This window comes from Orcinus orca, chromosome 12 (genome assembly GCF_937001465.1).
Source record: "Orcinus orca chromosome 12, mOrcOrc1.1, whole genome shotgun sequence".
NCBI classification, from domain to species: Eukaryota; Metazoa; Chordata; class Mammalia; order Artiodactyla; family Delphinidae; genus Orcinus; species Orcinus orca.
In genome coordinates this window covers 15777-43207 of record NC_064570.1, presented here as the reverse complement: position 1 = coordinate 43207, position 27431 = coordinate 15777, and the positions used below count along the sequence as shown (strand labels likewise).

Genomic DNA, 27431 nt, shown 5'->3' with positions numbered 1-27431 from the left:
GGCAAGCGCCGTAACCTTCCGGTGAGTAGCCGGCGCCCGCTCTTCCAAGAGAGCTGACAGAGAGGTAAAGGCTTTCTCTCCCAAGGAAACATTCGAAATCACTCTTGATGGATAAAAATTTTAAGGTCTGACCTTACAAAGAAATTGGCAAAACTATGGAGCAACGGAAGCTCGAAGACTCTATTGGAGCGTAAATTGGTACAGCCATATTTCGAACAGGGATTGGCATTACTCGGCATAGTTGAAAATACACACGCATCATGACCCAGCAGTGTCACGCAGAGGTATGTACCCTGGCCAGAAAGACGTGTAAGAATGTTCATAAAACATTGTTCTTAACGGCCCCAAAGTAGACATGAGCTAAATGTCCATAAACTGCAGGATGGATAAAGCAACTGAGGGATGTGTCACAGCAAAAAATTAACCTACTTCAGCTAGAGCGAAGGCACATCAACATGGATGAGTCTTCTAACGTTGAGCAAAAGAATACATACTATATACTTTAGGAGTACACAGTAAGTAGGAAGGGCCTGTGTGGCTGGGGACGGGTCGTGGTGCTGGCAGTACTGGTTGTCTTTACTTGATTTAATACCGTCTGTTAATCTGTACATGGGTTTATGTACTTCTGTATATGAATATTATATTTTACAATTTAAAAATGTTATGTAAAAAAGCAGACAAGCAGCTGGCTAATATAGAATGGACTGTCTGATATATACATGCAATTCTGGAAGCAGAGAAGATTTTTGAAAAGTACTTTTTTAATTAAAACTTTCCCCATACTTAAACAAAGGATTTTCTTTGATGGTTATGGACAGAGAAGTATTGTACTTATTCAGGTACTGGCCTGGATAGAAAAATTCTGTAAAACATTTCCTATCCTTAAGGAGCTCACAACCTCATTGATTATATGAAGTACAAAGGAAAGCATTACAACATGTAATTATGCCTAAATGAGCCATAGGAGAGGTACTCTGGGGTCCAACTACCTATAGTCTCTTTGTGACCAATGTGAAAATACTGCATAAGATGGTAGCAGCAGAATTAAAATATAATCGAATTTGTAAACCAGGTGTGTTTTTTGTTTGTTTGTTTTATCATTCTACATGTTTGAGAATAGCTAACATGCTTACCATGTGCCAGGCACTGTTCATGCATTTCCTTAATCCATCTCACAGTCCTTAGAGGACACGTGCTATTATTACTCCATCCTACAGACGAAGAAACTGAGGCGGAGAGGTCTGGTAACTTGCTAAATGTCACATCGCTAGTCGGTTTAAACAGTCAACATTTAAAAATCAGTCTTGCCTACTACATCCAGCAACAACCAATCGTAAAATACTCTGACAGGGTGGCCTCGCCGGAAGGCGGAAGAGCTCCGCCCCGCCCCTTGTTTCCCTTAAGCCGAATACCCAGCAAATCACAGGAAGTGACGCAACACCCACACTTCCCATGGCCCGCGCGGCACGGTGGGCTGCCGGCCGAAGCCGAGGGCGGAACTGGCGGAAGTGACGTTAACACGCGCGCCAGGAGTTCTGTAGGGTCGGGAACGGTCGCCGTAGCGGGCGCCTGGGCCGTTTGCGGCTTAACGTCGTTTTCGCCGACTGTTAGTTGTCTCTGCAGTGACTCCAGGTAACAGCCCTTTGAGCTTTTCTCTGAGGTTTCGTGTAGAGGTGACCGCTGCAGCGGGGCCCTGGGGTGATGGTGGGAGGAGGCGCGGAATGGACGGGGACACCGCGCGGGGGCTGTTCCTCCCGCTCGTGCTGCCGCAGCTTCGGCCTGTACCGGCTGCCTATCCCACCGAGTGCCTTCCTCTGCCGTAGTTCGAAAGCGGCTTCCCATAGTACGAGCGTGTGGTGCAGGGTGCTGGGAGGGGCCTGAGACAGGACAGTCCCGCGCATCCAAGACGCGGAGTCTTTATGTCCTGCCATCCGTTAATTCCTCTCGATATTCAAAGGGAGATTCACCCTGGCCTGTGCCCACCTGTTTTGCTACCAGCAGTGGTGGTTTTATAATAAAGTTGCGCTTGAGACTTTTTAACGTTTTGTCAGAGGCCGGAGAGTTCAGGCACGCTAGAGCGTTAAGATACAAATACACACCACTTTCCTTACGAGGTCTCCCTCCCTAGGCCCTGGACTGTGTGATTTTCTCGTTTAAAACTCCAGGTAGACGTCTCTGAAAAGATTATGCTTGATTTACATATGCAGTCACTAGAAGGCTATGCAGAATTAATTGAGTCTTTTCCCTTATCAGTGATTATTTCCAAAAAATATCGAATTTGACCAAAAAATGAGGAGATTCTGCAAACAACTCTCTTTTGTGAGGATACAGTAGTGCGGTAATAGTTGTGCGGTTTTAATGACACAGGGGAGGAAAGATGGTCAGTTCCATCACTGGGAGTGAGAGATGAGCTCTGAAAATGGTTACATGAGGCCTCAACCTAGTTCCACAGATTTGTTCTCTAGACTTAGTTTGTAAAAAGGGGTCTGGAGCCACCAGTTTCTGGATAATCTGTAGTCATATTAATGAGTGGTTTAAATCCTGCCCTCATTAGCTCTTGCCTGAACCACAGCAGTGAGTCTTAAACCGAACTTCCAGCCTCCAGTTTTATCTATTGGAATTCATCCACACTCTTGCCAAAGTAGATCTACTCATGGTGCACTTCAGAATCTTGTCACTGCTCATATTGCTTATGTAATAATGACTTAGAATCCTGATAATGTGATCTCACTTATATTTGCTGTCTCATCCCCTGCAGGAACGTTCCATGCAGTCATGCTAAATTTGTTGCTTGCATACTGCGTGCTCTTTCAGTGTTTGTCTCTTTCTGCTTCATCTTTCTTCTGCCTGAAATGCTGAATATAAATTCCTTCTCACCTTGCTAGACCCAAGTCATATGGTCCCTGCTTTATGAACATACTCTTCAAAACACTTGGCAGTTATATTGTCTTCTTTTGTGTAGCATGTATGCATTCATTCATGATCACATACTATATGCCAGGCCCTGTACTAAGTACAGAGATTACAAAGACATATATTGCTGATTTCTTCACTCAAGGGGCTTAGCATAGTGCATATCTGCTATTATAGCACTTAAGTTTTGCAGTGATTATTTACAAATCCTTCAAATTGAACTCTTTGATGCCAGGGATCAAATGCCTCTTCATTTTTATATTTGCAGCACTTCTGTTGTTGTAAGAGGATAACAATGTCTGAAAGAGCATAATTTTCTTATATGTCTGATGTTTTCTGAAGCAGAGTTTTCTCTTTTTTTTGGTCTGTTTTCCATTGATGAATATGTAGGATATATAGTCTTTGGGGTCCTTTGTCCTTTCAAAGTCATTATCAGATTCTTTCTGAGTGCTTATTTTGTACCAGTACATGCTTGAGTTACACGTGTGTCTTTGACATATAACTTGTAACTTTAAGATCTGTGAGTTCTGTGTGAGAATATCTTATTAGATGGTAATGTTTAAACTGAAATCTAATAATAATAGCTAACATTTATCCTGTGCTTACTGTGTGATAATTAGATGCTGTTCTTGAGGTGTTAATCAGTCCTGTTTGAATCGGTCAGTTCTCACAGCAATCCTGAGCACGGTAGGAGTCCATCTGAACTAAACAATAAAAGGTAGTTCATCAGTCACTCGGTTCTTTTGACTAAAAGAAATTTTAAACGTGTAGCCAGTAAAGACATGATTTAAGGAAAGCCAGATACAGGCATAGTTTGTATTTATGTGTTCTGAAGAATTAAAGTTATTACATATATAAAAACGTGATGTTTATTTTTATGTCTGTACGGCGTCTATCACAGTGTTTTATTTAAAGTAGTTGCTCAATAAATGAGCACACTAAAGTGTATTGGATCCAATTCAAAATTTATTAAACTTAATGCCCAAGACATTGTAGAGGATAGAATGCTGAATGGAATATTTTAAAACTTGAATTTAGCCTAATAGCGCTGTGTATACAATGCATAATAAATATTTCTACTCAGATATGACAGGTTCCTTAGGAATTTGTTTTCCCTGGGTGTTTTTCCCCAAAAGTTTTTAATGCTGATTATGTACTTTAATTTTTAACATTATAAGACTATAAATTAAACACATAAAAAAACAATTTTTGTTCTGTTGGCAATTTTGCATGCAGTCACAGGAAATGTGGAAGGAATAAGGTTTCAGCTTTGTAAGGTAAAAAGAAATATATTCCAAAATAGTTTCGTTGGTTTTTTTCATTCTTTGTTTGTTTTTTGTTTAACCATGAAACTGGTTTATAAGACTGTATAGCTTACCTGTATTCTTCCATTAAACTTCAAACTTTTTTCAAAGCAGCATCACTGTCTCTTGGTGTGCATGAAGATAAGCCAGAGAGTTGAGGAAGTCGCTAAGAGCGTGCTGGGGATGCTCTAGGAAAAGACTGAATGCCGAGGTGATTCCCAGTCCAAAGGTTTTTGATTTGCCAAGAAGAAAGTGAACCTCATGGATCAGAACAACAGCCTCCCACCTTATGCCCAGGGCCTGGCCTCCCCTCAGGTAATACAACTGGAGGGAGGGTACACGTAGGACAGAATCTGCATTGTTAGAGACAGTGTAAAAGGGAAGCAAGGGAATTTAACCATCTGTTGTTGAAAATGGATTTATATTTTTTAAGCCTCCTTTATTTCATTGAGAAGTTCTATTAGGCTTTGAATAAACATGATAGTGTTTGATTTGGGGAGTTTGTTTAGAAGCTAAAATGTGTATTTGTAAAACTTAATCTTTTGATAAGCACTTATGAAAGTGGTCTGAGTGATTATAGGGTGTTTGATTTTGGAGATAACTCTAACCAAATTATTTTCTAGTTTTCTTTTCATTTTTATGTTTAAGGTTCCAAATAACGTGGCTACTTTTAAATTTTTAAATAACTTCTGTTGAAGTGTAGTTTACATACTTAAATAAAAACACTATTATTTTTAAGGTTTAATTTTATTTATTTTTGGCTGCATTGGGTCTTCGTTGCTGCGAGCAGGCTTTCTCTAGTTGCGGTGAGCGGGGGCTACTCTTCGTTGTGGTGCACGGGCTTCTTGCGGTGGCTTCTCTTGTTGCAGAGCACGGGCTCTAGGTGTGTGGGCTTCAGTAGTTGTGGCACGCGGGCCCTAGAGCGCAGGTTCAGTAGTTGTGGCGCATGGGCTTTGCTACTCCGCGGTGTGTAGGATCTTCCCAGACCAGGGATCGAACCCGTTTCCCCTGCATTGGCAGGTGGATTCTTATCCACTGTGCCACCAGGAAGTCAAAAAACACCCATTTTAAGTATGTGTTTTGATAAGTGTATGCACCTGTGAAGGTTATAGAACATTTCAATCACCCTAAAAGTCCCTTCCTGCCCCTTTGCAGTCACTCCCCTAGCTCCAGGCGACTAATGATCTGCTTTCCAGAGTTAGAGATAGTTTTGCCTACTCTAGAATATCATGCAAATGGCACCATACCAGTATATGCTTTTATTTGTGTCTGTCTTTGTGTATCAGCAAGTTCCTTTTTATCACCAAGTAGCACTCTGTTGTATGGGTGTCCGACAGTTTGTCCATTTTCCAGTTACTGACATTAGGGTTGTTTCCAGGTTGAGGCCATTGTGAATAAAGGTGCTTTGCGTTTGTGTACATTTCTCCGTGTCTGCTATGTTTTTGTTTCTCTTGGGTGAGTACTCAGGAGTGGGATTGCTGGGTCATTGTGTACGTGCATGTTTAACTCTATAAGAAAGCATGTTCTGAGGCTCTGCCAGCAACACGTGAGAGTTCTAGTTGCTCCACGTGCTCACCGGCCCTTGGGTTTTTACTTCAGCCGTTCTAGAAGTACAAGCATTTTCCTCTGACTTATGATCTTGAACATCTTGTCAAGTGCTTATTAGCTATTTATAGATCTTCATTTGTAAAATGTCCTTCACATCTTTTGCCCATTCTTTATTGGTCTGTTTTTTCATCTTTTATTGAATTTTGATTGTTCTTTATGTAGTCTGGATATGAGTTCTTTCTCAGATATATGTATGGTAGATGTTTTCTCGTAGTCTGTGGCTTAATTTTTAATTTTCTTTTTTTAAAAAAAATATTTATTTTATTTTTTTGTCTGCGTAGGGTCTTAGTTGTGCCACATGGGATCTTTCGTTGCGGCATGTGGGCTTCTCTCTAGTTGTGGCGCACGGGCTTCTCTCTAGTTGTGGCGCACGGACTTCTCTCTAATTGTGGTGCACAGGATCCAGAGCACATGGGCTCTGTAGTTGCGGCACTCGGGCTCTCCAGTTGTGGCACATGGGCTTAGTTGCCCCGCAGCCTGTGGGATCTTAGTTCCCTGACCAGGGATCGAACCGGCGTCCCCTGTATTGCAAGCCAGGTTCTTAACTCTTAACCACTGGACCACCAGGGAAGTCCCAAGTTTTAATTTTCTTAATGGTATCTTTCAAAGAGTAGAAGTTCTCGATTTTTTCTAAGTCTTAAAGCATTGTTATCCTCTAGAGCCTGAAGGGTTAAGGAGCTTCCTTAAATTCTCACGTGTTGTAAGTAGCAGAGTTGGATTTCACACCCAGGTCTGCTTCCACATCCTAAGCTCTTATCTACTGTGTTATGCTGAAGAAGAAAGTGATGTGTGTAAGAACAGCAAGTTCCTCCCCATTACTGCTATATAACCCCCTTTGTACTCGGAAGGTGCCTGTCTTTGCAAATCTCATCTGCTGTTCTACCAGCCAAGTCCTACAGACACAAACACCAGCCAGCCTAACCCATTGTTCTCCTAACTTCCCACAGGGGGCCATGACTCCTGGAATCCCTATCTTTAGTCCGATGATGCCGTATGGCACAGGACTGACTCCACAGCCTATTCAGAGCACCAACAGTCTGTCTATTTTGGAAGAACAGCAAAGGCAGCAGCAGCAACAGCAGCAGCAACAGCAGCAGCAGCAGCAGCAGCAGCAGCAGCAGGCGGCAGTGGCAGCCGTTCAGCAGTCGACCTCCCAGCAGGCGACCCAGGGGGCCTCGGGCCAGACACCACAGCTTTTCCACTCACAGACTCTTACGACCGCACCCTTGCCGGGCACCACTCCCCTGTATCCCTCCCCCATGACTCCCATGACCCCCATTACCCCTGCCACGCCAGCCTCGGAGAGCTCTGGGATTGTGCCGCAGCTGCAGTGAGTACTTGTTGTACGTCCTTTCCCTGCCCTGGAGGGGTCCACTGGAACTGTGCTGCTGTTCTTTGTTCTCAGATGGATTGAGTTATTTGTGTGGCACTAATGGCGATCATGCATCAAAACTCGCTTTAAAAAGAAAAGGGGAAGCTGTCTTAGTGAGTCAGTGCCCCCAGTAAAAGGCTCTCATAACATCTTCAGAAATTTAGTAGCTGTGCTTATATGTTTGGGCCAATGAAGTCCAATTTAGATTGCATTATTGTTATTGTAGACATTTCGCTGTAGCTGATTTACCAAATGAAGCTTTATGTAATCTCCTTCCCGTGTGATATTTTTAGTTTTTGGGAAGATTAATTACTTAGTCACAGAATCATTATAGTTCATAGTGGTCCTTGTTTTCCTTCATTGGTCATTGTAAGGGCTGCATGTAAATTTTTGAAGAACTGTGCCCTTCCCACAAGCTGAGGATGGCTGTTCTTGTCCTAAATGTATTTTTCTATCTAATTGAATTAGGTCCTGTATGTAACAGAACTGGGGGGTAGGGGACGGGTAGGGAAAATTTCTCCTTCCTGAAAACCAAATATTCTTAAATATCTGTCGCCGAGAAGTATATAGCTTCTGCCTTTAGGAAGTTTATGGCCATATCAGGGGATATTTGTAACAACTATGTTACCCAGTTTTCTTGTAAGTCATTCCTGATCATTTTTAGAACTAAGTAATGTTTAACCATGGATCCTGACTCTTATCCAGTGGCCTAAATCTTGCGTGGGTGTTTGTTTGATCTGAAACAATTTTAAAAACAAAATAATTTTAATCTTAATGATTTTAGAAAGATAAGCACTTGTTAGTTCACCTCTATAAACACCATACCCTATTGTCTTTTAACACTTAGCTGGCTCCTATGTGTATTTAAGTTTGCACCTTTGGTTTAAATCGTAAATTCTACCTAGTTCAGATGGGGTGTTTGTTTCTTGCCAACACCGTAATATTTCTGGTATTCCACAAAGCGTCCCAGAAAATTCACAAGATTGTAGAAATTAAATAACATACTTGTATTTTCTTAATTTATTTTTGTTACGAACTTATTTATTTATTTTTATTTTTGGCTGCGTTGGGTGTTCGTCACTGCATGCGCACGCTTTCTCTAGTTGCGGCGAGCGGGGGCTACTCTTCATTGTGGTGCATGGGCTCAGTAGTTGTGGCTCGTGGGCTCTAGAGTGCAGGCTCAGTAGTTGTGGTGCATGGGCTTAGCTGCTCCATGGCATGTGGGATCTTCCTGAACCAGGGCTCAAACCCGTGTCCCCTGCCTTGGCAGGTGGATTCTTAATTGCTGCGCCACCACGGAAGTCCAAATAACACACTTTTAAACAGCCAATGGATTGAAGATCATAGGGACAGTTAGAAAATACTTAGAGACAAATGAAAACAAAAATACAACATACTAAAACATATGGGATGCAGCAAATGTGGTGCTGTGGGTGAAATTTATACCTACAAATGATCACATTAAAAAACAAGAGGGCTTCCCTGGTGGCACAGTGGTTGAGAATCTGCCTGCCAATGCAGGGGACACGGGTTCGAGCCCTGCTCTGGGAAGATCCCACATGCCGCGGAGCAGCTAGGCCCGTGAGCCACAATTACTGAGCCTGCGCGTCTGGAGCTTGTGCTGCACAACGAGAGAGGCCGCGACAGTGAGAGGCCCGCGCATCGCGATGAAGAGTGGCCCCCGCTCGCCGCAACAAGAGAAATCCCACACACAGAAACGAAGACCCAACACAGCCAAAAAAGCAAACAAAAATATTTCAAATCAATAACTTAATGTTACAACTGAAAAAAGAACAAACTAACCCCAAAGCTAGCAGAAGGAAGGAAATAGTAAAGATTAGGGCAGAGATAAATGAAATAGAGAAAAGAAAAACAGTAGAGAAAATCAATGAAACAAAAGGTTGGTTCTTTGAAAAAAATCAACAAACGTTTAGTTAGACTAACAAAAAAAGGGAAGACTCAAATTACTAAAATCAGAAAAGGAAGTAGGGATGTTACTACCAATTCTACACAAATAAAATAGATAAGAAAGTTCTGTGAACTTGTGTATGTAAAATTGATTGGAAGGAAATAGGTGATGTAGAAATGAGAACATTGAGTTGATCAACCTAACTGGCATTACAATTGTGTATTAAAGAAGACACCCAACCTCTTTTCAACATAATTATGAGCTATCAAGTTTTCAAAGGTATTGCATTTTGACAGTGCCAAAAAAAGACCCAGAAGCCATGAGCTGGAACAGTTGGAGATGTATTTGCAATCTGGGATCAGTATTCACAAGAGAGTGATGTTACAACTCATTTAGAAGTTATTTATAAAATTATATAAGAATATTAAAAAATGAAAAGTGTTCATTGGACCCAGATAATAAATGGTGATGTTTGTTTTTCTTGACTTACTGAGGGTTAATCAGAGGAAAAAGCTGGTTTTCTTCCTTTGTCAAAGATAATTGAACTTTTGTTCTTCCAAAAGATACTTATTTTGAGAGAAGTGAGAAAGTCATACCTCACTTAGGAACCATGTGTATACAGAGCAAGTTACCCCCACTTAAGCCTCAGCTTCTTCATCTGAAAATGGCAGTACTAAATAGTTATTACTTCATAGTGCATTGTAAGTATTAAGTGAGATTATCTTTGTAAAATGTTGGCATGGTGTTTGGTACTTGTTTAAACACTTAATAAATGTCAGCAATTTTTAAAAATTTTAATTAAAAAATTAAGATAGTTTAAATTAAACTAATTTAATCTCATTAAATTTCATTAAATTAGTTCTAATGAAAGAATACAATTTCTAAGTAATCATCTAACACTAACAGTAAATAATCATGTTTTCTTTTCTAATTTCTTACAGAAATATTGTATCCACAGTGAATCTTGGTTGTAAACTTGACCTGAAGACCATTGCACTTCGTGCCCGGAATGCTGAATATAATCCCAAGGTCAGAACAATTTTAATGTATTTCAGACTATAATAATACAGAATTTTCTTCCAAAGGTCTCTAGATCAAAAAGAATATGTTGTGTTTAAGTTTGTTGACACCAGCAAAACAAGGATTTAAAGCAAAATATGCAGCATTTTTATTGACTAGCTGCCAAGTAGGAGACTCCAGGAATACAGCAGTCCACAGGATGAAGTTTGACACATCCATTGTGAGGGGATCACGTGAAGTTACAGAGCAAAATATATAGAGACTTCAGGAATACAGCAGTCCACAGGATGCAGTCTGACATACCCATTGTGAGGGGATCATGTGAAGTTACAGAGCAAAATATATAGAGACTCTAGGAATACAGCAGTCCACAGGATGAAGTCTGACGTATCCATTGTGAGGGGATCATGTGAAGTTACAGAGCAAAATATATAGAGACTCCAGGAATACAGCAGTCCACAGGATGCAGTCTGACGTATCCTTTGTGAGGGGATCATGTGAAGTTACAGAGCAAAATATATAGAGACTCCAGGAATACAGCAGTCCACAGGATGCAGTCTGACATACCCATTGTGAGGGGATCATGTGAAGTTACAGAGCAAAATATATAGAGACTCTAGGAATACAGCAGTCCACAGGATGAAGTTTGACATATTCATTGTGAGGGGATCATGTGAAGTTACAGAGCAAAATATATAGTATGATCCCATTTATGTTTTGAAAACTATATAGAATCGAATGCCGTGCTACCTGGAATTTACTTCAGAATAGTCCAGTTGGAGAATTGGGAAAGGGACATATGGATGAAACAAGATTAGCCAAAAGTTAATAATTGTTAAAGTTGGATAATAAGTACAAGAAGTTTATTATATTTTCTACCTTTGTATAACTGCCGATTTTTTTATAATAAAAAGATTAAGGGAAAAATACCTACAAATTTTCTGATTTTAAGATAACAGCCTAGGGCTTCCCTGGTGGCGCAGTGGTTAAGCATCCCCCTGCCAGTGCAGGGGACATGGGTTCGATCCCTGCTCTGGGAAGATCCCACATGCCGCGGAGCAACTAAGCCCGTGCACCACAGCTACTGAGCCTGCGCTCTAGAGCCCGTGAGCCACAACTACTGAGGCCCGCATGCCTAGAGCCCGTGCTCTGCAACAAGAGAAGCCACCGCAATGAGAAGCCCGCGCACCGCAACGAACAGTAGCCCCCGCTCGCCACAACTAGAGAAGGCCCGTGCACAGCAATGAAGACCCAACGCAGCCAAAACTAAATAAATTTATTTTAAAAAAAAAACAGCCTAATGCATATGGAAAGTCCATATGAATGTAGCATTATAAGAATTAATCTTTTGTCATAATTTTATTAAGTTGAATACATGATTTTACATAATTTTTTCTAATGAAATGATATTAGTTATCCAAGCAATAAAACCAGTAGAGGGAATTTAGGAAATGCAAAATAATTAGGCATTTCCTGGGACTTGTATAAACTAGAATATAATGCTAGCATTTTTACATGGTGGTAAAATCAGAGAGAAGACATATAGTAGTTTTTAAACTAAAATTGTGAAAGCAATCTAATTTGTCAAAGAGTGATCTTGATTAAAAATAATACGAATTTTTTCATGTGTAATTAGATAGCAGATAATAAATTTCAGTTATTTTGAAACTAATTTTTTGCTTTGTATCATGTAACCTAGTCACTGAGGCCATTACATTTATATAAATGCCAATCCACCAATTCAGTTTCTAAAGTATTGGAAACGGGAGGTAACGTCACTATGCGTTGATATGCTTGTAATCTGATTTATTAATTCCTTCTGGATGTGGAAAACGTTTATCAGTAGATTTGTCTAAAAAAATTAATAAAATAAAATTTATAGTTAAAGAAAGATATTTTTGCAAATATTCCTTGTCTTCAGGTGTTGGGATGTGTATGACAGAACACAGAGATCTTGGTCCAGCCGCCTTAGAGTCACAACTTGTGTGCTTGCTCCATATGCAAAAGATGTGTGGCACATGGTGATGTAAGGGAGCCCTGTATGGAAACACATGACAGATATCTTGATAACTAAGTACCAGGTCCTTCTTACTATTTGGGGTGTTTTTTCTCATTGTCTAGTTCTCCTGACAGAAGTCAGCAGTCTGGCATGACATCATTAACTATTGTCTCTGGCTGTTTTAGCGGTTTGCTGCTGTAATCATGAGAATAAGAGAGCCCCGGACCACTGCACTGATATTCAGTTCTGGGAAGATGGTGTGCACAGGAGCCAAGAGGTGGGTTTAAAGGAGTTCATTGTTCTGGTCTGTATGTTATGAAAGAAATGGCTGTGTCATGGTTTCTAGGTGTTAGGCTAATACTTTAATAAAATGTTATTGTTGCTTTCTTATTAAAATAGTTGATTCTCATCACTTTTAGACAGCAGTAACTTCATTTTCTTAAAACCAGGCATTAGTTTAGGGTGTATGCTATCACCTTATTTCCATACAATTCAGCATGTATGCATGCCTCATTTTTGTCATTCATGACTCTGCACTTGAGAACCTTTTGTCGACGATGATACTGCTATCATTATGCTTTTGTTACATGAGCCCTGCTCTGCTAAGTCATAGTTTTGTCCAAGAGATGACTTCTAGGAATGGATAAAGAAAGACTTGGCGTAAAAGAGGAATTAGCGTATGCATTCTTTGAGTATAAGCCTCATCATTATTTTCCTATCCAAATGAAGCTTGTTAGTTTTCATCTCAGTAGAAATTTGTGAGCTAAAATACAATAATATTAATGATAATGGTGATGATGATATTATGTTTCACACGTATAAAATCTAGGGCTGTTGGGACTTCTCTGGTAGCCCAGTGGCTTAAGACTCTGTGCTCCCAATGCAGGCGGCCTGGGTTCGATCCCTGGTCAGGGAATTAAGTCCCATACGTGGCAACTAAGAGTTTGCATGCCACAACTAAAGATTCCACATGCCGCAACTAAAGATCCCGTGTGCCGCAATGAAGATCCCGTGTGCTGCAACTAAGACCCGGCATAGCCAAATAAATAAATAACTTTTTTTTAAAAAAAAATCTAGGGCTATCAGTAATTTGGTGAATTGAAGAGGGATTCATTTTGGTAGGCCTAAGTTTTCTGTCAAGGACACAGGAATACTTTGTACATAAAACTGTTAATGTCTGTTGAGCTTTTCTTTATTGGAAGGGGTGACCAGTTTACACTTTATAAAATATCTTTCCTAATTTGGACTTTTTATAAGTTTTTCATCTAAATAATTATTTTAGGTGTCTTTGAGTATGAATATTTCACTTTTTCTTTCCCTAGTGAAGAACAGTCCAGACTAGCAGCAAGAAAATATGCCAGGGTTGTACAGAAGTTGGGTTTTCCAGCTAAGTTCTTGGACTTCAAGATTCAGAATATGGTGGGGAGCTGCGATGTGAAGTTCCCTATAAGGTTAGAAGGCCTTGTGCTTACCCACCAACAGTTCAGTAGGTGAGTCTGAAATGGATTGTGATTGCTTTTGGCAACAAGTAATTTATAATCTATTTAAACATTGTTCATGATAAAACATGTGCAAACTAATTAGTATGTAAGAACAAATGATATACTTATAGGTATATTTAATGTTGAAGTGTCTTCCTGATGTCTTTGGTAACACCTATTATTCTCACCAGCCTCCTACTTCCCTGTCATTTCACTTAACGACACCCAAAAGTCCCCTTTACTGGGATGAAATTGATTCCCCTTCTGTATGTTTTATCATTTTATTGCTCACTAAATACATTTTAAATACATGAACAAAGTCCACAACCTCTTGTATCAGTTTTTTCCCCAGTTGTTTGAATCTTTTGTGCTAGTCAACATTTATTTTCCCTGCTACTTCCTGATGAAGACTTACAAGGCAGGTGGTCCCTACCCACCTCTCCAGCCTCTCTGCTCGTAGCACCCCCAAGGCTTATCATGCCCTTATTGCACCAGGGCCCTTGCACATCCCACTTTTATACCTGGCACACTCTTATATCACTTTTCACCTAGGAAAGTCCCACTGGCATTTCACATATCCACCCTAGCATCTCTTCCTCAGAGAAGCCTATCTTGAATTTTCCACTAGGTTAAACAGAGTCACACATCCTGTTTTCAATCTCTCTAACTAAGAAAATGAGATTACTAGGATTAGAATAAAACATACCAATAGTGCATTTAGTTAGACAACATAGTCAGGGAAAGATTCAGTCTCCAACTAGTATCTTTTCTATCACTTTGGTTAAATTGCCTGAACAAAGTTAACAGCTAGAGATATTTCAGTTTAAGGAGATGAGATGTGAATGATTAGAAGGTAAACTGTGACTGTCAGATCTTATAAATGAATGATTATTGGGCTCTTGTAAGTCGGTGTAAACTTGTCCAGAATGAAACTTGATAAAGGTCAGAGACTATAGAACATGTTTATAAAGCTCTTGTTCTTATGTCAGGAAATCCAGATTCATTAGAAATAGAGTTAGTTGGTCTTCAAGTGCCAGTTACAAGTTGGCCTCACTTGAGCCCTCTCTCCTGTGATGCTCCTCAAGAATTGGGCTTCACCTCCTCATTAGTTTGCTGCTTACTCAGTACTTTCCCTTGTTCAGGTCCCCATTTTTTCTAAAGGCATGAGCAGCTGTTAATTTCTAAACTGTTTTTGCCATTTTCCTTCTAGTTATGAGCCAGAGTTATTTCCTGGTTTAATCTACAGAATGATCAAACCGAGAATTGTTCTCCTTATTTTTGTTTCTGGAAAAGTTGTATTAACAGGTAAGTTGCAACAGGAAGTAGTGTTCGAAGTTTGGAAAGTGTGAAGAATGGCATTTTCTCAGTGCTAAGAAGTAATATCACAGTGTCGGGACAGTTGACTAGTGACTTGTAAAGAAGCTTTGCCCCTTTTTTGCCTTCCCCTGACCCCAACACTCTGATGGGAAACACACCCACCAGAGGGAGTGAGCCGAGGGAAGTCAGAGCACAGCCCTGCTGGTTCTTCAGCTGAAGCATGACCTTGGTGGGGAAGGGAGAGGTGGGCATTACAGCATAACAGATGGCGTTTTAAGTTGGGTACCATTGTCTAAAACTTTGGGGTTCATCACCATTATCATTTTGCGACAACAAAGGCAGATTCAAAAGAGCTTGTTTGAAGGCAGCGATTGGGAGAATAAGATTCAGCCACTCTGACTGCTGCCCTGCTGGGTTCTGACACAGTCCAGAGCCCAACACCAGTCACATGGGCAGACTGGGGAAGGAGGCTGGAGTCACCTGGGGCGCTGCTTTTGTAATTTTTTTAAGAAGCCAACTTAAAAAAATACCACCTTAAAAACAAAAATAGGATTATGACAAGGGTCCATCGTTAATGTTTTAATGCATCTGTCTTACTAGGTGTGGAGAGAATTGTGCTTGTGGTTTTATGTTAAGAAATGCCGTTTCACACTCTTCTCTACTCCAACTTGTCTTCATAGGTGCTAAAGTCAGAGCAGAAATTTATGAAGCCTTTGAGAACATCTACCCTATTCTAAAGGGTTTCAGGAAGACAACGTAATGGCTGTCATGTACTCCTGCCTCCCCCACCCACTTGTTTTTTTTAAAACAAATCAGTTCTGGTACATTTAGTGGTGTTGTGGACGGCCCCATGTGATGAGAGGATGGATGTCTGGTTGTAGGTTGCAGCACGAGGTGAAGCTCCCCTGTATGTGTACCCCGTAGGGATGCCAGGAAGGGGGCGTTATTTCTGCACAGAGATCACCGAAGTGTTACTGTAAGTTGCTCGAACTGTGCTGCTATTTGGGCAGCGCTGCCCGTTTATTTATATTTAGATTTTAAACACTTACTGCTGTTGACAAGTTGGTTTAAGGGACAAAACTTTAAGTGTTAAAGCCACCTCAACAATCGATTGGACTTTATTTTGTTTAATTTCTTCCCCATAAACCACAGTTTTTATATTTCTACCAGGAAAGTAAAAATCTTTTTAAAAAGTGTTGTTTTCTAATTTGTAACTCCTAAGGGTTATTTTTGTGCCACATTCCGCCTTTCCAGTATTGCAGGACAGAATAGAAATGTATTAATGAAAACAAATGGCTGTACATATTTTTCTTCCTTCAGAGTACTCTGTACAATAAATGCTGTTTATAAAAGTGTTAGATTGATGTTATAAATGAAACTTTGTAAGATTCATGTGATCATACTGTTTAAAAAGTCGTATTTTAGATATAATGCCTGAAACCATTTCAGCGTGTTTGCTTGCTTGCTTGCTTGTTGTTTGTTTCAGTCAACATTTCATTGTATGTTGCAGTGAAAATGGAAGAATTGTCTGAAAATTTTAAGTTGCTCACAAAACATGTTTATTACGTCCCATACGTTGAGCACCTCCCGTTTCCCAGATATGTTGCCTTCTCACAAAAGCTGCAGTTAGATTTTGTTCCTCTTTCACAAGTAGGGTAAGGTAGGCCCCAGCTGAGGGTCAGCCCAAGGTTACAGAGCCCGTTAAGTGGCAAACACGGGCTCTAAGCCAAAGGCCTTCAGTGTTAGAGCTGGGGTTGTCCACTGACTGGTGAGGTGTGTTTTTCTCATGAATATCAGGTGAGCACGTGTAAGTTCTTGGGGTTCATTGTTCGGGCATGTGTTTTTCTTTTTAATTGTAAAAATATTTTTTCAGAAACCAGAAAGTTTCTTCCTTCCTCTCCCTTCTGTCTGTTTCCCTAGGTTAACTACCAGATTGGTGGGTACCTCCCCAGCCCTCTTCTGTTCAGGTTTTTTTCTTTTGGGGGTGCTTTTGTTATCATATTGAAAAAAATAGTAAAGCATATGTTTGATTTTATAGCTTCCTTTTTTTTTTTTTGCGGTACTCGGGCCTCTCCCTGTTGTGGCCTCTCCCGTTGCGGAGCACAGGCTCCGGACGTGCAGGCTCAGCGGACATGGCTCACGGGCCCAGCCGTTCCGCAGCACGTGGGATCCTCCCGGACCGGGGCACGAACCCGTGTCCCCCGCATCGGCAGGCGGACTCTCAACCACTGCGCCACCAGGGAAGCCCATATAGCTTCCTTTTTTTAGTCACTATATCATACACATTTTTCCATGACAAACATACTGCCATGAAATGGAATCTGATGGTGCCACATGATGTAATCTGATGGTTACACAACTTTATATATTTAACCATTTCCGTAATTATGGTCATTTATGTTACCTGTAGTGTTTTACTATTATAAACAGGTGCTGCAGGGAACATCCCTTTATGTGTATTTGTGGATAAGTACAGGTATTTCTGTAGTAACATGCCTAGAAGAGGAGTCACTGTATTAAGAGCATTTATACATTCTAGGTTTTGATAGATCCATACCAGGTTACAGTCCAGAGAGAACATGGTGTATGAGGTACCCTTTTCTTGCATTTTCCAGTCATCAGTGATGTCAGTAATGTATGGATGAATCGGAAAGACATCAGTCCAGTATAATCTCCTTCTATTCAAGAAAGAATTGTTTCCCCACGTGTGAGTCTTCCTTTAGGTTCTTCAGTAAAGTTTCATAATTTTTTTCATATAGGGCTTTACATTACATAAAAGTTAATTCCTAAGTATTTTAGTTCATTATTAATGGCATTTTTCATAAGACTTTAAAATTATTGCTGATAGATTTATTTCCAGTCACTTTACTGAATTCTTGTTACTCCTTATGCACCAGTCCAGCAACACCACCCACCCAAATAACCATTATCCTTTCACAGTAATTACCTAAACACCAATATAGGTTAGTCTTCCATTTTAATAAATTGATGTTTTTATGTCTGCTTTATTCCTTAAGTTCCCCTGCCATCTCATTTAAGGAAATTTATAGGCTGTTTGGCTGGTAGTGTCTTACAGTCTGACTTGCTGTTTGCAGACTCAGGATGGTGCAGCCAGCATGCCCCTCTGTTCTCTGCATTTCCTGCCGGTGGGTGGCTGCATGTAAAGGCTTGATCTCTTTGTAAAGGCTGTAAGTAGTGTTTGTTGGGGATGTGGTGTCTGACTGGCGTCTTCTGATTGGGCCACTAGTCCGTCAGTGGGCTGCGGAGGCTGAAGCTCGAATTGCCTCCGTGACTTGCTGGCGCGCTGCAGCCGCGCGGCCCCCGGCGGGCGGGCTCTTGCTTCTTTCCGTTTAGGAGCTCCCGAGATGAGGCGCCTCTTGAGTTCGCACCAACATGTCCAATCCAGATTCAGGCTCCAGGGTTTTTATTTGATCAGTTCTGTCACGTATTTTACGCTGAGAACCCTTAATTTTTAAAGACACGTGGGATGATGAGTGAGTTAGAGTCACAGAACACTACCACTAATATGAATATCAAAAGCACTGAAACATTTTTTCTTTGCTGTGATCTCTGAATTGTCAAAGGATGATGAGACCAGCATTCAATGTATCAAAAAGGGACAGGTGACTGCACTGCTCTCTACAGTAGGGTGAGCTGCCTGGTCAGGCAGTATCTGGGCCAAGCAGAGGTCTGGGGCACAGCATGCATGGGTTGGCAGTAGTGATTGATGTCCTCCGCAGGAGCAGCTGCTGGGTGAGATGTGTCGGTCATTTCATGGTTGGCATGAAGGTTTTTAAATGTCTTGACATATCTAGAGGCAACTGAGTTGCTTTTTTTATTATCTAAATTTTCTTATTTTTGTTTTAGTTATTTTCAACTAGTTGCTTTTTTTGGACATGGTTGCCAAGTCAGTGCTGGAAGTCTGTCTCCAAATGGAAATGCCCGGTGAACTTGCTGTCATCTCCAGACCTTGGCAGGGATACACACCTAAAGGATAGCTTGGTGGGTTACCAACATGCCTGCAAGAATGTCTACATAATCTGGGGATCTCTCCAAATAGACAGACCCTAAACAATTTGCTTAAAAAGTCCTTCGCAGTCAGGATGCTGTCCTACTGGGGCAAACTTCTGATTTATAGTTTGGGCTATGAAGGCCCCACTAGTCCAGTATTTTATGTATCTTTATATAAATTACATACATATCCACACACACGTGATATGGACTAAAAGGCCAGGATTTCCTGATAAAAAACTATAGGGAAATAGGCAAGTCAGTGATATTAGCAAGTGATATTACCTCCAAAAAGATGTGTTTATGGTGGCAGTGCGTTTCAGGGTTAGCAGGGATGTTACCAGAACTAGCTGCTGGTCTTCACGCAGTGATCAACAGCAATGTCTCCAAGTTTGCCTTCGCAGCAGTGAAGCCTGCCCAGCACCAAGAGAATTGGGAATTATCACAAGTATAAATCACCTGGGGCTGGAAGGAGCCTTAGCGTGGCTGGTGGCATTGATTCAGGAACCGCTTGTGTAAACAGAGGCATCGGAAACAATATCCCTCACTTGAAAGCTACCTCAGAGCCTTCCCTCAGGCTGACCCAGGGAAATTCCCGTGGCTGATTCCCTGTCCTTATTTGGGTTTACTTGCCACGTGGACAGTGCTGTGAGATGGGGAGATGGAAAGAGAAGACCTTTCAGTCTCTGGTCTATAAGCAGTGCCACTGGCTGACCAAAGTCAGTTTTGAAGTAGAGCTTCTCTTTGAACTCAGGAAGTCTCTTGGGGTTTTACCCAAATATTTTTCTCCTTGTTTTAACTTTGCACATTTTAGGGGAGAAATGCTCTTGAGTGATGGTTTGACTTAATTAGGCACATAACCCATTTTTATTATAGAAAGAAATATACATATAAGTAAAAAGATCATGTCACTTAGTCCCACTGTTCAGTTAACCAGTTCACACCTAGTGCATTTCATTCCAGATATTTTTGGTGTATATACATGTGTATAAATATTTTTACAAAAATAGCATACTATGAATACCATCTACAATGGTACCTTGGCATCTTTATCTTACTTGATGTGCATATAAGTCTGTATCATTAAGACTGTGTAGCCTCCTGCTGGACAGATACACAACACCTAAAACAACATCTTTGTGTATCTCTGGTATAATTATTTCCTTAGGATAAAGTCCTAGAAATGGAATTGGAAGGTCTAAGAGATGATGAATATTTTGAGGCTTCACACAGTTGTCTTTAGGCAGTATCTGTTATATCTTGCTTCCAAACAAATTCCTCTGTGTAGCCAGTGCCCAGGCCACAGCTTTCAGCACAGGTGAAGACGGCCAGGACGCCCCAGTCGACACTCCTGCCCAGTCTGTCGGCCTTCAGGTAGTTGAGCAGATGAGGCATGACCTGGGAAAAGGATGGCACAGTCAGAGCGCTCCTTGGCGGCGATGAGCACAGTCTGCTTTCAACAGACCAGACCTTCCTGGGGATCCTGGTCTCTCCATCTCCACACTCCACAGCAAGATTAAAGACATTAAGGGTGTTAACATACTTAACAATCTAAAAATACTTTGCAACTCTATGTTTCTTTAAAGTCCCTCTCTATTTGGTGTCTTTCTTTTTCGTTTAAGAAAGAAGTTCCTAAGTATAATAAGATCAGCTGATCTATTTGACCTGGCTGTTAACCTCATTATTTTTTTATTAATAATATGCCACAAAATAGGGATGAGGCTTCTCTTTGGGCAACTCTTATTTTGGGTTATTTACAACCTGAATAGCAGATGCTGTTACTATGACTCTGAAGAAACACTAACCTAGTAGAATACAAAAAGGAAATCTATTGATGTATTTGTATAGACTAGAAATGGGTCTTAGGAGTCAGTGGTCTCATGGGAAAGAGTAAGAGCCAGCACTGCCACTACTGTTATCAAATTGCTTTATACAACCACCGTCAGCTCATCTTGGGCATCAGTCAGAGCTCTGGCAGTAAGAACCAATTAGTTTTGGATCAGTCCACAAAAATCCTTTTTTTATCCTAAGAAACAAATATCACTTTATAAGGTTAGTGAATCCACAATTCAGGAGCATTTCCGCCCAACCCAAACGGATTTTGATGCTAACAACTTCTTGTGGTGGTGGGGGGGTTACCTTAATGATTACATTAATTTGTTCTCCTAACAAATCTACAAACCAAGACTAAACAGAGTAAGCGTTCTGAAACACTCTCACAAAGGAGAGAGTCAAATATTGTAAAAAAGGTATATTATTTTAAATTATAAAGGTAACAATAGAGGCACTAAAATAATATTGACCCTAACCACACTGGGAAGTGGGCGATGGTCTAGATGGTGTGAGTGACTACATTTAAATCCTCACTACTGCAGAAGTCAGTCAACAGATGTCTAAAAAACTAGTAAACTGATAAATCTCAGAAAAAGCGTGCTATTTAAAGATAGAAATAACTACCAGATAACCAGTAAAAGATAATTCCCTCCTTGTAACAAGCCCTAAGGTGGGGTAGGAAACTACTGATTTTCATTATAGGGAACCTTCCATAACACCATAGGGACCCATACACATATGTTACTTTGGCAAAGTTTTTTAATGCTTAAAATTGTAAATCAGGGTAATTACATACTAAAATAGTACTTATTTAAGGTCATACCTGGAATTCAAATATTCTCTTGGCACCACAGGGGCAATCTGGAATATCCTTTTCTTGAGGGATATTTTCACCAGAGATCCAGATGGGGGCAATCCCTCTGCCGTATCTGAGAATCTAAAATCAATAAGGATCAGTTTAAATCACCAACATCTCATGTGATCTGAGGATCATCTAGAGAAGCTTTGTACATACTCTTACGATTGATGAAACGCTCATCTGAAAACCACTTTACTGTCTGTCCCCCTGCGCCCCTCCACTGGGCACAATTAAGACCGTTCTCAGCGTCATCAAAGGCAGCGGTGCCCAACCTTTTTGGCACCAGGGACTGGTTTTGTCTCGTGAAAGACAATTTTTGCACGGACAGGGAGGGGGAAGGGGGTGGTTCTGGCGTGAATGCGAGCGATGGGGAGTCGCAGCTGAAGCTTCACGGTACCGGTCCTTGGCCCAGGGTTTGGGGCCCCTGATCAAAGGGACTGTTTCAGCTTATCTGATTCAGGATATCCAAATTATTTTTCTTCGATGTCAATATGGTTAGAATCTGAATCCTATGACTATTTTGTGAAGAGACTAACAATAATCCTATTTCCCCATCACCAGGTTGTCAATCTAACATGCAGCCCAGGGTCTGTGCTTACCTTCACACAGATATAAGGAAACTTAGTTAACAATTTTTAAAGGAACAAATACCAAGTGAGCCATAGTGTTTAAATAAAACAGAAGTAAATTTTGTTATAACATCTTATATAACAAATGAGTGACCTTCCTCAATATTTCTTGTTAAAAGCATATGTGTTGCTAAAAACTACCTTCTCAGTATTTAGGACCTAGACCTACTCTTCCTATAAGCCCCTGGATGTTGATTTGCTCTAGCGACTGGCTTATGGGAATTTAGCTGTCTTCTTTAGTGATTTATGTTTATGGTAAGGGAAGTTAAGGGGAATAAAGTTAATGGAAGAAAAGAGGCAAAGGGAAGCATTTGCTGAATACTTACTGTGAGTCTACCATCTACCTTAATCCTCGAAACCACTCTTTTTTTTTTTCCCCACACCGTAGATACAATTACATCAGAAGGTCAATATGTAATTCAAGAAGCCAGAATTCTTCATAACAGCAAAACCCATTATTCTTTTCACAAAACCACAGTGGTCTTTGTGCTAATGTTGCAGGTTGGTTTCTTAGTTCCCCAACCAGGGATCAAACCTGGGCCCCCAGCGATGGAAGTGCAGAGTCCTAACCACTGGACTGCCAGGGAATTCCCTACTCAGGGTTTATACCCCTAAACCACCACCTGAAAAGAACAGAAGGAGCTGTAAATGAATTCTATTTTACCTGTTCTGGTTCAGAGGATATTTTGGTTTTAAACTTCTGGAAAATTCTATCTTCCCTAGATTCATGTTTTGCCATGGAATCCAGTTCTTCCTCAGGTGTTTCACCTAAAAAATTATCAACATAACTATTATGCAACAGGAATAATCTCCATGTCTGGACAATAAACACATGCTGAGGGAAGCCAGTTTTAAACAACCAACTTAGTGTTAAATCAGACAGTGAAGGCCAGATGTTTCTACAGGCTTTCCTATTTTAATTCATTAATGTTTGTGCTTTAAGGCCATCTGACTTTGCAGGTACTCCATGAAGCATTATTACTATGCCGGCTCCTAGTAAGAGCTTCTCTTTAAAACTCCAAATTAAAAGAACAGACCCCAAGTCCCAGTCTGAGGACTGCTGTGCCCAGCACACAAAAGGGCACCCAAAAAATATGAGCCCTGCTTATCACTAGTGTCCTTCACCCATCTGGACTCTTACTTCCAATCTCTTCATGTTTCATCTCTCCTTTCCCTTACACTCATTCAGTCATCACATGCCCTAACCCTACCAGCTCACTCCTTCACACTCACCTCTGGAATCTCAGCTACCTGAACCACCACCACCCCCAACAGGATCGAGTCTTTGTAACTCAGAAGATATTTCTGATACCCTGAATGTGAACTGTAAGCCAGTAAGCTGACATTCTAATCCAAAATTTAATTTAGATTCTGAAATCTACATTTTGGCTCAAGTTTTGGAGTAAGACGTGAGCTCAGACTTCAGTTCTAGAACTTAACAACTTTAGTCAGTTATACGACCAAGCAAGTTATACCCAGAACCTCAAATTCCTCACTGCAAAATGGGGCAGAGTTTCTAACATATTGTTCTGATGTCAAGACTTTAGTAAGATCATGCACAAAAGGCCCGTGGTACAGAGTAAGTGTTGGATCAATTTTGGCTACGGCTCAGTCTCAGCACAGGCACTGCTCCAGAGTATGATAACCTTGAAGTAACTGATGAAATCAAGTATCTGAAACTTGCCAGATAAAAGGGCCCCCTGCTGCCCACCAAACACTGCTAGGCACTCTCATGTCCACCATCTCAATCAGAGAAACAAATCCTGGAGCCAGATAAACTTGCCAAGTTTCCAGCATCCTGTGCAGCCCCACCCAACTGACCACCTGGATACTTCCTCTGACATGTTTACAGGAACCAGAACATTCCTGTATATGCCAAGGAGGGAAGTACAGAAAGGATATCTTCAAATGAGGCAATATTTGAAAAGTATAGGTTGCAGCCTCCCAAGTGAGTTGCCTTTTCCTGTCAGTGCTTCTCTTCTTGGCATCTTGAGCCCTTCCTTTCAAGCATTATATTTAATCACTTAATGAAAGAGTTTTTTTATTCTTTTTTTTTTTTTACATTTCTATTGCTTATTACTTTATTGGCCCCATGTCTGAGGGAGCAGAGACAGTGTGGATCAATGGCATGCACTGTCCAGTTTAGATACAGCATGGTTTCATTTCACTGGACACTCAATACAGGGAGTTCTCTCTCACCTGTTATTGGAAATTTTCTATCAGACTCCTTCATCAGTGAATTCTTCCCCAAAGCACACTCTCTAACACTACTACCCACCAACAAACATAGCATCCCTCTCCCTAGGTGCTTTTAAACATCTGGCACTGAATCTTCTCATATGTTAGTTAAAAAGAAAAACGTTTTTTGTCTTAGCAATGATCTAAGACGGGTGTCTCCAAACTGGTTCTCTAATCCCTAGGTCTCCATGGCAGGCCGTCAGTGTCCCCTGAAATGGGTGACAACATGTCCCTTGAGGCTGGAATGTTGGGACACTTGACCCTCTACTTTCTCTCTGCTTCAACTAGATTCACTATTCTTCCCCCCACCTTTTTCCTTTTTTTCCTTATACATATATCCCCTTTTATAGATTTCCTTCCTATTTAGTTCACCACAGAGCACTGAGTGGAGTTCCCTATGCTATACAGTAGGTTCTCATTAGTTATCTATTTTATACATAGTAGTGTATATTTAATGAATGAGTTTTGAAACTGATTCCTTACCCATGCTACCTATAATCTCTGATTCATCATCTTTTCCCACAACTTCAGGCATAATCTCATCTTCTGTTTCTATTACAATTTCAAATTCTGGAAAAAGGAAGCTGTGGTCTGGAACTGTACTGTCCAAATCACCTGAAACAAAGTAAGGTAACTAGCATCATTAGTAATCATTTAGTTTGGAAGGTCAAATAATTTCCTATATCTGAAGTGTATTCCATGTCATAACAGTTTTCCCTAGTAATTAACATATGTAGCTCCAGCATTTTAGATTATGGCTCATAAATTAAATGACTATACTAAAGCTAGGCTGGGACGTGAGTGGGCAAGACCTCACAGTTCCTTCTTCATAAAGGTGTTTATGTCACTAGTTAACCAAAGCTTTGAAAAGTATTACACCTTTTGTAATGTTAATGTTTATCCTCAAAATGAAAGATTTGGCCTGACAGACACTATGAAACTGAGCTGAGATTTAAAAATAAAAACAGAATTGACTGACCTTCTTGTGTACAAGCCTGCTTATGTCCCAATCTCCAGTCCAGAGTCTGATGCTCCTTGCTGCAGTAATGTGCCTTGTGACATCGGGAGCATGTTTTGGGGCCTAAACAGCCACAAACTCTGCAGAGATGAGCACCGGACTCGAGCTGGAGGCACACGGATTCTCCTGTCTCCAGCGGGGGATCCTCAGAAGGTGGCTCATAGGCATAGAAGTCATTTCTCCTAGGCAACTGATTTCTAAAAACTAAGGAGAGAGAAGGAGAAACGTTACACATGTTTTAAATAAAACAACATAGCAATTCAAATATTTGAGCCTTCACTCCACACAGGACTGAAAAGACATTTTTTAAAAAGAAAAATAGAAAGTTTTTGCTTTCAAAAAGCTTATTTGCTGGAAAGGAAGAAAAAATAAGAGTGAAAACGAGAAACTTTTTAAAGTCCATACAACTAAGTAGGCTCTTTGAGCTTGTTCAAATTACTAACAAAAGTAACATTAAGTCAGACTACATACATATGAGCAACGTGTTGGAACCCAGGTTTCCGAAAAATTACAGGTTCTATTATCTGAACACCTACTACCGACTGATTAACAAAAAGCTGGGGTCGAAGAAGGCGCGAGCCCTTGGAACTCACCCCCACCCCCGGAAACGCTCGCGGGGTACAGGGGAGAGGCCCGCGGCGGGGTCGCAGAGGAGGCTGCACGGTCCCTGGGCCCTGACCGCGAGCAAGGCAGCGCACGCGCGACCGGGGCCGCAGGCCTCTCACCGCGCACGCGCTACCCGGGCCCCGGGCCGCTCACCGCGTAGGCCGGCGCAGCACGGTGGCGTTCGGCAGCAGAAAAGGAAGAGACCGCGGTGGAAGGCGTCGGCGCGGCCCGGAAGCGGTGCGTACAGCTGCAGCAGGAAGGCCAGTGGGCGGCCGCACAGCGCGCAGGCCAGCCCCGCGGGCCCCGGCAGCCCGGCTGCACCGAGCCACGCCGGCCGGCCGCCCACCTTACTGGGGAACTGCTCGCTGCGCAGCCGCCACGCCGGCGCCGCCTCCACAAAACCCAGCTCAGCCAGCCCGACGCTCCCGGATGCCATAGGCGCAGGAATTAGGCCCCTCGACCTGCCGCCCCGCCGCCGACAGCGGAAGTCGCCGCGGAAGCGCGGAGGACGGCCGGCCAGAAGCAATTGGACGGCAGTGGAGAGGGGGCGGGGCCATGGGGAGGCCTGGCGTGGGCCGGCTTCGTTGTCCCTGACTTACGATTGGTTGCTGGGGCAGGGGCGCGAAGCCGCTTGAGTCCCCGGGGGTCACGTGGAGGTCTTGGAGGGCGTTTAGGTGAGCTAAGTGCAGCGGAGCGCGGGCTCTCTGACTTCCTGACGGCCTGGGCACGTCCTGCAGACGCTGTTGAACGCTCTGGGTCTGGGAGCACATATCCGCTCACCTAGGGGCGGATGACCGCAGTCGCCTCCTGAGCCCTGGAGGCGGGGCTGTAGGGTGGCGGGGAGAGGCAGGGTGGAGATGCTGAAAGATTCAGAAATGTCATTGGCCCAGTTGGTCCAGGAAAGGGACGGAGGGTGGCGTGAAGGGTGCAGTTAGGGAGAGGGTTTAGGATGGTGGGGAAGGGATAAGCTTAGGGGTTAGGGCCGAGAGTTAAGGGTTAGGAGTTAGGTTTGGGTTTAGGGATTGGGCCAAGGGCTAAGAGTTGGGGGTTAGTGTTGTAAAAATTAATAAGCAGAAACCTCAATTAAATAGGACGGGGAGACCAGAACGGAGAGCTCTCATGCGTTACCGCAATTGCGGAGCCCCACAGTGAGAAGAAAGACTCTCATTTCCTGGCCTCAGGAAAGGACTGAGCCAGGACTCAAGGACTCAGCCAATAAAAAGTTGTGTACTGTTTGCTATAGCCCGTCCAGGGTCCTCTTCCTTTCTGCAGAGGTGTTTCCTTCCCTTGACTCATGGGGATGCTCATGTGCCT

The 27431-nt window shown here is 41.9% G+C and overlaps 2 protein-coding genes across 9 annotated transcripts; one reads left to right on the top strand and one right to left on the bottom strand.

The window, feature by feature from the left end:
- Window positions 1-20: 20 nt before the first annotated feature.
- On the top strand, window positions 21-16281 carry TBP (TATA-box binding protein). 7 transcript variants are annotated; one of them, XM_033403939.2, is made up of 9 exons: window positions 1409-1632; window positions 3534-3600; window positions 4332-4532; window positions 6773-7155; window positions 10048-10135; window positions 12311-12402; window positions 13448-13615; window positions 14817-14911; window positions 15604-16281. In XM_033403939.2, the coding sequence occupies exons 3-9, from the start codon at window positions 4479-4481 to the stop codon at window positions 15681-15683; spliced, it is 960 nt and encodes a 319-aa protein (XP_033259830.1). In that variant the 5' UTR covers window positions 1409-1632; window positions 3534-3600; window positions 4332-4478; the 3' UTR covers window positions 15684-16281. The 7 variants fall into 7 exon arrangements, with proteins under 7 accessions (XP_033259832.1, XP_033259830.1, XP_033259828.1 ...); XM_033403937.2 differs by having other exon boundaries at window positions 3534-3631; XM_033403938.2 differs by having other exon boundaries at window positions 3534-3631; window positions 4329-4532.
- Window positions 16282-19782: 3501 nt separating this feature from the next.
- Window positions 19783-26641, bottom strand: PDCD2 (programmed cell death 2). Of its 2 annotated transcripts, XM_049695228.1 has the most exons (6): window positions 26271-26631; window positions 25473-25715; window positions 24977-25108; window positions 22920-23023; window positions 21591-21704; window positions 19783-20332 (listed from the first exon to the last, which is right to left on the bottom strand). In XM_049695228.1, exons 1-6 carry the CDS (start codon window positions 26551-26553, stop codon window positions 20174-20176), a joined length of 1035 nt encoding a protein of 344 aa, XP_049551185.1. In that variant the 5' UTR covers window positions 26554-26631; the 3' UTR covers window positions 19783-20173. The 2 variants fall into 2 exon arrangements, with proteins under 2 accessions (XP_049551185.1, XP_049551186.1); XM_049695229.1 differs by lacking the exon at window positions 24977-25108 and having other exon boundaries at window positions 26271-26641.
- Window positions 26642-27431: the final 790 nt, after the last annotated feature.

Excerpts from the sequence above, each read along its gene's own strand:
- TBP (XM_033403941.2), top strand. The coding sequence starts at position 4,479 with ATGGATCAGAACAACAGCCTCCCACCTTATGCCCAGGGCCTGGCCTCC. Across the intron at positions 7,156-10,047 it reads GGGATTGTGCCGCAGCTGCA|AAATATTGTATCCACAGTGA; the intron begins GTGAGTACTTGT and ends AATTTCTTACAG. Across the intron at positions 14,912-15,603 it reads TGGAAAAGTTGTATTAACAG|GTGCTAAAGTCAGAGCAGAA; the intron begins GTAAGTTGCAAC and ends TTGTCTTCATAG.
- PDCD2 (XM_049695228.1), bottom strand. The coding sequence starts at position 26,553 with ATGGCATCCGGGAGCGTCGGGCTGGCTGAGCTGGGTTTTGTGGAGGCG. Across the intron at positions 25,716-26,270 it reads GTGCTGCGCCGGCCTACGCG|TTTTTAGAAATCAGTTGCCT; the intron begins GTGAGCGGCCCG and ends CTCTCTCCTTAG. Across the intron at positions 21,705-22,919 it reads TATCCTCTGAACCAGAACAG|ATTCTCAGATACGGCAGAGG; the intron begins GTAAAATAGAAT and ends TATTGATTTTAG.